The 12648-nt window shown below is 32.9% G+C and overlaps 1 protein-coding gene across 1 annotated transcript in view; it reads left to right on the plus strand.

The window, feature by feature from the left end:
* Nucleotides 1-12648, plus strand: part of CDK17_3 (Cyclin-dependent kinase 17) — an 83400-nt gene that overhangs the window by 51501 nt on the left and 19251 nt on the right. Inside the window, exon 4 of the mRNA XM_012936972.3 lies at nucleotides 2987-3196. Coding sequence (XP_012792426.3) covers nucleotides 2987-3196 — 210 coding nt within the window. The remainder of the gene's footprint in view (nucleotides 1-2986; nucleotides 3197-12648) is intronic.

Here is a 12648-nt window from a genome sequence, read left to right on the forward strand (position 1 = left end):
TTTTGTTTCAGGTTAAAGAGTTAAAGATTGATAATAATTTAGAAATTGGTCAGAACATAGCTCTAAACTGATCTACACCATATATCATATTCCTCTTCTAATGAAACAAAAATTCATCTTGATTATATTCTCCTTATTTTTTTCTTCACAACGTTGTCCTTTTTGTATTCTCTGTATGTGCATATGTTGTTTAGTTAGTTTTTAGTCTCCCCTCCTTTGTTCTCTTTATCAGGCGTCTTTTGTGTTTATTATAACTCATTCTTCACCGATGTAACTCAAAAATATCAACCTAATAGTTAACTTCTGCAGTTACTTTTCTTCAATGCTCTACCGGCCATTCTCTTTGACTCGTTAGCCCCAAACGATTAAACATGAAGAAAAAAGAGACAACTTTAGTGTTCGACTTTGAAAGGATTATGTCATTGTTTACATGCAGTTTTCCTTTTTAGTGATTATTAATTAAAAAATGAATTCTCGTATTAGATAAATGTCCACACAATGAATACACGTTACACAACATTATCAGAATATAATATAATAACAATAACTAATAAACGAATTTGTTAAAAATTCAATTAACTATTCAACTGCGAATTTCAGAATAGAAAAACACACACGGGTTTAGTTAACTGACAATAAAGATCGAATTGTTGTTTATGGTTTATCAAACTGATAAGACATTATGGTGTCTATTTGGCTGTTTTTTCTTCTAATTATTATCATAATTATCCTTGTTGTCGTGCCAAAATCTATTTTCTTTTCTGAATAATAATAATAATATATACTATATAAAATAAAGGAAATTTTCTTTATTTAAATTTATCAAGGAATCCGGATATTATGTGAAATAATTTTTCTACATTTATAATTTAATTAAATTATTCATTGTTACTAGTCTTAAACCTACTTTTCCTTATCCAAATTCGAGATAAAAATAGACCACCATTGAAAACCTGGAAGTACTGGATGGTCGTTTCGTTCTAGTACGGAACTCCTCAGCAGTGCGCACTCACGATCACGCATGCGGGATTTGAACCCAGGACCTTCGGTTTAGACTACTGAGGCGGCATCCAGCGGTCCCATACTAGAACTTAAAGGCCGTTCAGTGCTTCCATGTTTTCAATGGTGATCTAACTTTGATCTATTCATGATCTCAATAAGAAAAAATCTTGTAATTTTCTTTTTCCTCTCTCTCTCTCTCTATCTGTGTTTTTAAGTATCATTATCAAGTTTTGACTTGGTAACTTCGATTAAACTGACCGCTAGGCAAACACTTAATAACAGTAACAATAATGATAATAATAATAATAGAGTGATAATATATTTTTAATATCCCTTAATAAGATGAAAAGTTGAATTCCTGACGTTTCATAACTTAGTGTTCTTAAATAATGACTAATGCCTAAATTGTAAAGCGTAAGGAATTCAATCTTCTATCTTATTAATTGATATTACACATATTTTAAGTTAATTTTTATTATTATGATTATTATCATTAGTACATGTTGTTGTTATCATTTGAACTAAGTCGGCATTGCTTTTCCACTCGTTAAAGTGTTCGTTAGTTATATCGTTTTAATATTTTAAATATTAGTTCTTGAATATACATTGTTTAACTGAACTATGAAGTCTACGGCCAGAATTCATTTCATGTTTGTTTGCCTTCTTAACACTTAAATGGTATCGAAATTCTTACATCTGTCAATATATTTATCAGGCATGTGTCTGTACATGTGTGTAACACATACTCATACCTCTTTTTATTTTATACTTCTATAATACATACTGATTGTAGCTAGAGGACCATTAAGAACTATGGATACCAGGACAGTTTTTTCATCCTAGTATTCGACCCATCAGCAATGTACATTCATGACGTGATCAAGAGTCAATTACGAAACTTATAGGCCTATCGACTATCAGTTAACCTTCAAACCACTTAGTTAGCATTCGATAGTTTATTTCCCTAACTTAAACTCATTCACGATAGTCATATTGCTTTCCTGAAGTCTTGTGTTTCTGTCTTCAACCCAAACATTTCCCACTTAACGACCCATTTTTGTTCTACACATGTATTCATATTGCATCACACTCATTGACAGTGTAATTCAATGGATTAAAATTGAATTTCCCATATCTATCAGTGTTTGTTCTTTAATTTTGGTTTACCAAAATGAAATAACGCTTATTACTAACCATCAAGTTTTCAATGAAATTATTCGGTTCCCGATGTGAGCTTCTAGAAGTTCCAGTAAAATGTTTTGACTCATTATTGTCCAGTGTCGGATGGATGTCACCAAGTATCAAGGAGTAAAAGTCCGTACGTCATGGATTATAGCATTAAAGTTCATCTCACTCACTGCAAGATTTGAAGACACTCAATTCTATGTCATATGTCGTGAGTACATGGACAGTGCTGAAGAAAAGCCTCAAACTCATACAAAACAACTATCTAGTGCTCATTGGTTTCTTAAGTGATATTCCCCATTACCGAAATCATTCCTTAATGATATACTTACTTCAAAGATCCGATCGATAACTGTTTCGATTCAGCAATCAATAACACTCGAATTTTTTCTTCTTCATACGCTTAAAAAAGGATGTTTATTTCAGCATCTTGTTTCATAATCAAGTTATAATGACAAATTCATTTCGTTTACCACATTTTTTTCATTCAGTACTTAATTGAATTTTATTAGCACTTACTGTTGTTCATTTTTACCTTCTGTGGTGTTACGTAACTTTTCACCGTGGTTTGACATTCAAGCGTGTTTCTATTGTCATCTCTCCCTTTTGTTTTAAGCATTTCATATAGACAGAATTCGTAAACATAGGATCAAATTAATCAGAAATGGATTGGTTTAAATTGATTATTTGTTTATTTTTATTATAAACAATAGAGTTTATCCTTGTTACTATTATTATCATTATTGTTATTACTATTTGTTAATACTTCTCTCTTTTTTGTTTATTCTTCTCCTATCAGGGTACCTATGCAACTGTATACAAAGGTAAAAGTCTTCTAACAGAAACGTTAGTTGCTTTAAAAGAAATACGTCTAGAACATGATGAAGGTGCACCATGTACAGCTATACGTGAAGTGAGCTTATTGCGTAATCTACGCCATGCAAATATAGTCACTTTACATGATATTATTCATACTGAGAAGTCGTTAACATTGGTATTTGAATATGTGGTAAGTTTAGTGTTCGTTATTATTATTATTATTATTATTATTATTATTAGCATTTCCTAGAAAATTTCTTTTTTACAGGATGGTAGGGATCCTGACACCTATGTCTAACCTTACCCTTGTTTATACAGGTCCAGGACCAATAGTAACCGTCGAGGGACTCCAGGTGGAGTTTTTGGCATTGTTATTGTTCTTATTTTTTTCAAAGCATAATAATGTCGACGATAGTTTGTTGATTACACTCCCTCCCGCCCTCACTAAAATATAGGGTGATATATACATAATTCAATTTGTAATGGTTTGGAATGTCTGGTTTGATCAGTCTTAGTTGCCACATGTGCATCCCGATGGGATTGCTTCAATTTAGCCATTATAAGTTTAGAACGAGTAGATCGAATGTAACTAGTAGTGAAATCCAAGACGCGCCGGATGTACCTGCGAAGTAAACATCAACTCTGTTATGTTGGTATATTCAGTTAATTAGTCCCAAGTGAAATGAAACTGGCGTCATGAATTCCATTACTAACCACATTCTATCTATTCCACGTTATATATGGGCGGTATTTGACGTAAATTGATCTCATTCACATGTATCATTGAAAATAAGTGGGTATTGGACAGATCTTTAAACCAGTAGTATGAAACTCCCGAAGAAGGTATACTCACGAACTAATAATATGAAAACATAATTGTTCAATTATATATACTTGGTTTGTGACTTACCTTTTCATCCTTGATTACCCATTTATTCTCTGCTACATCGTGTTATCTTATTGAAATATTCTGTACCCATGGAAATAACAATTTTTTCTTCCTAACACGAACTCAGTCAATTAGCCAGTATTTTTTCTTCTGATAATTATTTAGTAGGGTTCCTTTTGTGGAGGATTTGTTTCATAAATAAGTGATCCATTCAAAATCACCGTTCGTATTTCTAGCAACTGGATCGAACAACAGTCACCATCTGAACAACATAGCCCATATCGTCACTGAGTATTCTTCGATTTGTCTCTTCTGCCTGTTTACATTCGGTACCTCACTGGATCTCTTGTCATTTATTTCAAAAGCTCATTAATGAGAAATGCTAAACTATTATAGGAAATAGTGTGTTGATAGAATTTTTCCCAGTTTTCAGATAAGTTTCACTATGGTTTGGTAAGAGTAATAAAGTAATTACCTATTCTTTTATGTTTATCCAGTAACAGTTTTTTTTAACTATGAAATATATCTTTAACTAAGATATTTGTCACGGTTAAACTCTACTGGTCACGGCTTCGCACTAGATCTCTGAGAATCATCTTTCAAAACTAGCCAATAATGAGTACATTGTAATTTTCAGTATGAAATCGTGGAGATTGCCGAATTTAATTGAAATCATAAATATATACGAATGTTTATTTTCTAAACGTTTACGTCACAGTCCTGGCTAAATAATTGCAAATAATAATAAGCACCTAATTTATACGAATTCTTTTAAACTACTTGTATTAGTTAGTAGTATAAATCATTAGAGCGCTTTTATAACGCTGTACGGTTGGAAAATTTCACCAAGCTTGTTTTCATTGATTTTAGAAAATAAACAATTTGTAACATAGGTATTGGTAAAATATATATGATTGAAATGTATGGGAAACATATCTGTATAGCTTATCCACATGATTAATAATTTGTTGATCATTAGTTTTTATTTATGTGGATAAGCTACCTGAACAGATGTCTCAATAGTAGTAGTGCCTTTAAATAAACAACTACATTTAGATTAAGCTTTCTGATAATTAACATGAGGAATATCAATAATGGCAAAATATGGAAAACTACTATAAGTACTATCTACCATCCCATACCAGTTGAACAAGTGTAGCGAAAAATATCAGACATTTATGCCAATATTTTACACATATTATTGGTGTCTACATTCTTTAGACATGATTACTTATTGTAACTAATATTTCAATATATAAAGCGTATAATGCAGTGTAGACATGGGTTCAACATTGTAAATAAGACAGTGTAAAGAAAAAAAACAAACCTTAGGTGAATTTTCGATTGTTGTTATTATTGTTATCCTTCGCATTGTGTCACGATCATTTCTTTATTTTATATTGACTACACAAAAAATATTCGTTCTTCTCAGTATTTGTCTTGACAACTTTTTTTCTTTACTTCTTTGTTTATGGTACTCCATTAATATTCTGAACCCAGATGGTTTGTTCATATTTTCAGGCTGAACTGTTATTCCGCTCCACATGATAAAAACGTTGACATATTAATCGGATATATAATATACAAATACTTGCCTGTTTCGTAAGTAAGCTGATCAAAGTTATAGACACTGTACTTACTTCCATAATGTTGTGTCCTATCCACCTCAACAGTCTTTTCCTAATCTCTTCAGCTGGAAGTTATTTTGTTCTCTGTCATAGTAGGTTGCTGATGATAGTATCCGGCCAACGAGTATTGAGTATCTTGCATAGAAAATTGTTTATAATTACTTATAATTTTTTGATGATGGTCGTGGTAGTTCTCCAAGTTTCAGCTCCGTTCAGTAGAACTGTCTTGACGTTCGTATTGAAGATTCTAACTTTGAGTTCCATATGTTGTTCAATTGTAGTAATGCTGCCCTTGTTTTTCTAATCCTTGCCTTTACGTCTGCATCTGAACCTCTTTGTTCATCGATGATGCTGCCGAGGTACGTGAATGTTTCCACCTCTTTCAATTCTTGTCCATCAGGTGTGGATATTGTGTCCGTCCGAAACCTGACACAACCTCGGATATTACACTTGTTGGCAGAAAAACTTGGGGCATTATCGGTATACCTCCAGTCTTTTCAACGAAGCAATCAACCTACAGTGCTTCTGGTGGAAAGTTAGATATTGTCGGTGAAAAAAATTGCAGTCACTATAGAGGAACTAACAATGAAGGGAATTCTGTATCTCACAGTGTATTCAGCACTGTAATAAACCTAATCCACAACGAGTTTTGAATAGTTTAGAATGTACTTCTAGTTGGTGGAAAGGTCCCCTAGGTTTGCTATTTATGATGTCATTTATGAGAACAAATAGTGCAATCTTAGTTATGGATTCGCTCTATTTACCAGTCATAAATCATTACTGGCACTGTTTAGGCCAAGGAAAGGAGTTATTGTGTATACAGTTAATCCATTACAACGATAGGCAACCACGCTTAGGATAAGACGTTAAGAAAAGCGAACGTATTATAAAGATTAGCTGGCTCCCTTCCGAAACTAGAAGAAACCAACAGAAACTGAAACATGTTGATCGAGTACTGGTTGCTCCAGTTTGTGGACTGTCACTTACCTTCGAAACCATTATAGAAGCCACATTAAAGGGATACACCTTAAGGTAAATTAGGGGTTATCTTCCTACCTAATAACCAAACTGATACTTCGAAGGCGAATTTCTGCAATATTTTCGTCATCGTGACTTGTTTATGGTAGTTGATTTTCGGATCATGTTCGAAAATTGGATTGTTATCCCGTAAACTTTTATCAACAAGTTCGCACGTAATTTCACTCTGGTAAACTAGGGATCAATAAAGTGAAGTCTTTTACTAAGAGTTACTCTTACTGGCCTACAGTGGATCACAATATCAAAGAAAAATGAAATAAAAGCTCTTGACTTTAAGCTGCTAGAAATTCTACCACAACTGTGGCCCAAATCTGACAAACATTAGGTAAGACTTCATGCAGATTTTTTGGTCCAATACAAGGACAAATGTATTCGTTTATCACAGACCCATTTACAAAATGGCTGGAGATATGCTTTATATCAAGTTGGACAGTTAAAGAAGCATTAAGGAATTAATATAATTTCTCTAGATGTTACATGGTTACAGAGACTTTGGTGACTGAGTATGGCTCTCAATTTACGTCGCACTCGTTCAAGCAGTTCTCCAAAGTGCATGGAATTAATCATTTACATTCTCCATCTTATCATCTACAGTCCGACGCCCAGGTAAAACATTTCATGGGCAATTTCAAAAGAGTTTTCTTTGAAGAGGTAGCGGGACGATGTGATGCCATGTCAAGTAATTACCTAGTTCCTAACGTCCTCTAGATAGATGCCTCCAAAACTAATTAATCAGAATCTGGCTTCACCCATGATATCTACCTTACACTGGAAATCATAGTTGATTATTTCGCCTTGAAAAAAAGCTTATAAAATTACCAAGTAGTGAATGACTTCAGGAGGCATTTCCTGGAGTTCTAGTGAGAAGCCGTTACCAGTGGAGTTCAACCAGGTCTGTTGTGAGATATCAACTCACTGAAGACAATGGTGTAAGGTGGCGCAACTTCGTGGATTGGTTAAAGTTAGACATTAACACCGTTGGATGCCGGTTCAGTGGTTTAGTGGTTAGGCGCTCGCGTGCGAAACCTATAGGTCCTGTGTTCGAACCTCGCGGGACCGTGGATGTGCAATGCCAGGAGTCCCATACTAGGACGAAACGGCCGTCCAGTGCTTCCAGGTTTTCCATGGTGGTCTAGCTTCAATTGACTCATGATTTCAACTATTGAAATTTATTTTCGAAAGCTAAATTTATATTGGGAAACAATTAACTAGAGTTATTTTTAGGTGTGGTATGAAATATTGAATAATGGTTTTGTTTTTTGTTGGAATCATGAACCGGTCAATGTTGGACCACCACTGAAACCTGGAAGCACTGGACAGCCGTTTCGTCCTAGTATGGGACTCCTAGCAGTGCCCATCCACGATTCCGCATACAGGACTCGAATCTAGTACGTCATACTGAAAATAATTTTTTATATGTAAAGGAAATTAGTTGACTATGTGAACTCAAGTCCTGCTTATCTTCAGATCTAATAAAAAAATGACTCACTCTGTTAGTTAGAAGTATTAATCAATTGTATCGGATAGTTATGTACGCGAGAGGTAGTATTCCAACTTCAAACCAAATGGTGTTGAGTGTCTGACTATTGAGCCATAACTTATACCATTCAATTTTCTATATCAGTTTATTTTCTGTTCAATGAAACATGAATGTCCTGTGTGTTTACGTTTCTCTCTTATCGTCATCATAATTATTCGACACAAAAATTGATAGATTTTACAGATGAAATATATAGTTATCACTATTATTACTGTTTTTCTGCTCTCCATTCTAGTTCTACAAATTATTGATTGCCAATGAGATGACTTCATTATATTGCTTTCTTTTGTGTTAGCAGTAATAAACTTAATAATTGATTGTCTGTTGTTTAACTTCCGTTTTTGTTCATCTTCTCTCTATATATATTTATTATCTCCCTCATGATACCCTACCTACTGGTTCCATCTTTCCTCTCACTTCTTCCTCATAACGTCAATCAGTTGATGTAGAGTTTGTGTTTATTTGTTTAGGCGTTTTGTTTGTCTGTTTCTTGTTCTCTGATACATCAACTGACAGCAGTCGTAGTAGCTGTTTGTTCTTTTTTATTTTATCATGTTAGTTATCGTTACTTTTCTCATCTCTTTTCGTCATATCATATATTCGTTTCTCAGTGTTCATTTTTATTTTAATGATTGTTATTGTTTTAATTTTTGGACGTTTTTGTAGAGGTGAACGAAAGAAGAAAGGATCGATCATAATTATTAATTGTCTGCCTTTTTCTTGTTCAATAGGTTTGTTCATTAGTAATTAGAATATGGTAAGAGGTTTACGGACAAATAATATAAAATGGACGTCTGTATAGGTTGAACTATGCATATAGTGTTATTGAGTGTGTTTATTTACACAAATCAATATAAATTCGACAATGTTTCTTGTTATGGATTAACATTAGTTGAGGACTTGAAGTTCCTGAGTTAAATGCTTGCTCACAAGGGTTGTGGATGAATGTGAGTTCCGAATGAAGAGGACGAAATAGTTATCTAGTGCTGTCTTTTTTCAACGGTATCTTCTGTTGATGTCAACCAGTGATCTCGACCATGTTCACACTGAAATAAATTCCACATAATCTATTAGGAAATCATTGAGTAATTCTTAGTTATTCAAAATAGAGGGATTAGTGGCTATATATCGATTATATATATATATATATTACTAAGGCTTTTATAGTTAATTTAGCTATGAATGCTTATTGGATCGAAAACGCCTTAGATCCTATCTCTGAAATATTCACTGAGACTCCTAAAACATTTTTGGACATTAAGTACTTTCGGTAGTGAGCTTTAAAAATCAAAGTATTCATATACTTCCGTATTTTGATGTATTAATTATAACTCAGCATTGTTTACTGACATCTATATCTGAGTAAAATAATCAGAGAGGTACAACCACTTAATACTCAGTTCAAGGAAATGACAATCTCTAACACTAACCTCGTGGTAATTTTCTTTTCAATCCAGTATTGATTGAAAGATCTATTTGATTTTTTTAGGTACAGTATTAGTTTTACAAAGATTCCAGGCACTATAACTTAGTGATTTGAGCTCGATTGATATAGCTTTCGAAAAAAGAATCAAGTGAATTGCCATTTTAAAGTTTATGGTCATATTATCAACTGATTTCATCGAAATTAGGTCTTCTCTTCGATTCACTATTATTATTGGGTCGTGGAAATTTTTAAATTAGGAAGCCAGTGCTTCACTGGTTCTCAAATTGATGTCATTTCTTTATTTAATATTACATTCTAAACTATACAAGATCTCCATAAAACTATCTAATACTCATCAAAAACTAACTTCAGCATGAATATTTTCAAAGTTTTAGTAAGAAGAAACGACTCAGTGGAGTTCACTCATTTAGAAAGTGAGACACAACCTATGAAAGGTTATCAAGCTATGTTAGGTGGTTAAAGGTAATCGAAAGGAAAACTTGAACTTGGGTTTCGTGCTAGTTCATACTTGTTAGTAATCATAATGAGTGTCTTTAATATCTAGAGAAGTTTTTATTTTTCCTGTCGGATTCGAATCCTCGTCACTCAGCTTCACACTGTTGGATGTTACTGTCTTACCATCTGGATAACAACTAACTTCCCACAGGAAACATCAGTTCTTTTTATATACTAGTTATACCTTTCTGACGAATGCTAAATAGTACGAAACCCAGGTTGAGTAGAGTTTTCTATCGATTAACTTCAACCTTTTAGCATTTTATCATAGTGCACAAATTATCAGGCCACATTTTGCAACTTGGTCAATAGAATACGATCAGCAGCATCAAACCTCTAGACACACTTGACGTTGATTGTTCCTCAATCACTTGTGGTATGATACAAGTTGTTCAACAGCTGTTGATTTGGAACGATTCACTAGAACTAACATGTAATTTATCTTTTAACTCTCTCTCTCTCTCTCTCTCTATATATATATATATATATATATATATATATACATTAAGTAAATCTTTGTTCTGTTTACTTACCTTCTTTGTTTTTCCCGGCAAGTCGATATGTTTTTCTCATATTCTACCTTCCTTTCTTACTGTTTAGTTTACAATTGATCCCATACTTATATTATCTGCTGTCAGTATTTCCTCCTTACCCCCTTTCTCAGTCAACCTCATTTTTGGACGAATTATGGACGAATGACAATTGGGTTCAATATTACTATTTATTACATGTATGTATTACTAGTGACTACTACACTGCTACTACTGATTAGTAATGTTTAACAGCCTCTGCAAAACTATCGATTAACAAAAATTAAATTTATTTATTTATGTCTTCTTGACCGGTCTGTATAGAGATTGATTTATTCTGTCGTTGTTATGGTTTTTCTCCCCTCTAATCCATCTCCCTTGATTACCATTACCATCGATTATTTATTTATAATAAACAGGTTTATCTATTTTAATTATGTTTACTCTAGTATTCTTCTAAGGTGATGGCTACGCTTTGGAGATTAGCATAAAATGTAAAACTACCCAATAGGATGATGAATAGGAACCTTATGCCCCTTTCATTTCTTCATCAAAATAACACTTCATAGTTGTAATATTTATGTTTATTGAACAGGGGAAAAGTCAATGAATCACTTTCATCATTCTCATCAATAATCATAATAACGACAATAGACGATTTCATTGTTTTATTTTCTATCTCATCTAATTGTAATCTAAAATTCGTGTTAAGTATAATCATTATTACTGGGCAAAAATATTCTTTCCCGTAATGTATTGATTTTTCTTTTGTGAAAAAGATGAATAACGCCCTTTTTAATAAAAAGGTTATCGATAGTAATAAATATATGATTGTTTATTTCAGCGCTTGACTTTAACTAGTAAATAATCATTAAAAAATCAGTGAGATTAGTTAATGTCCGAAGTGAGATTAGAGGAAGATAGCAGGATTGTTGGCAATGAATGATGATTGCTGTACAATATCGCAAGTTGACTCAAGTGAGATCACTGGATGCTAAGTCAGTAATTGTACTGAAACGTCAAATTCTATGATTCAATCTGTGAAGAAATTGTAGCTTTGTTAGAATGATGATTTTAATATGATTTCGAAACTTTTTTATTGGTCGGAGTAAAGACTGAGTTGAGAAAAGGACTGACACAGCACTTCCATTGTTATTTCGGTTATTTTAACACAAAAGAACTATCGTTTATTAACAAAAAAAACTCGATAATCTGAGGTCCTTCTAGCAGTCAGGTAAACATAAAGTTTGTTGATATATGATTTCCATTTAAACATTAAAAACACAAAGTTCAACATAGGGATCTCTTTCCAAAGAATCACCAAACTGTACAGCCGTATATATATAGGAATTTTTATATTCAAGTACTGGTTCCATGAATACATGAACAAGGAATAAACATGATAGTGTAATCGAGAGATTTGTTACTAAACACGGTAATCAATTAGTTGTAAACAGCCCAATCTTAAAACGGATCAGTCGGGAACTGCGTAGCTTAGTATGAATAATAATAATAGCACATATTTGAACTGAACCAGCTCTAAATACAGTGAGAAAAACGATACCCCCCCACACACACACATTTACATGTACTTCTTACAATTTTTATCTACGTAGTATTTATGACTGGAACTAAAAACAAAGATTACAATCATGATTTTATTTGAAACATTTGCTCGAAGATTTTTAATTCACAATCAATAAATTCTCTTCTTATTCCTTACTCAATACATTTAAATAGGACATAATTGATTGATTTAGCTGGTTATACCAAAGAACTTTATGATGAACACAAATACACACTTAAATTCTTCTGTGTAGTTATTTAATAATAGAAACATGTCAATAGTTGGATTTATCTTTTTTTTAAAAGGTGCATTCAGTTTGTTATTATTATTGTTGGTATAGTGAACGAGAACACAGTGGGTACAATCAAATGTATTTTAATACATTACAGAATACCTTGGTAAAATCTGAGATCCACACAGTAATACTTCATTTGCGAAATATCCATCAATTGTCTCAGACTTTGTTGTTTCTTCGTTCCCATACCAGTCACTCTGTTTCATCTACTTT

The sequence above is a fragment of the Schistosoma haematobium genome, chromosome 4 (genome assembly GCF_000699445.3).
Source record: "Schistosoma haematobium chromosome 4, whole genome shotgun sequence".
Taxonomy (NCBI): Eukaryota; Metazoa; Platyhelminthes; class Trematoda; order Strigeidida; family Schistosomatidae; genus Schistosoma; species Schistosoma haematobium.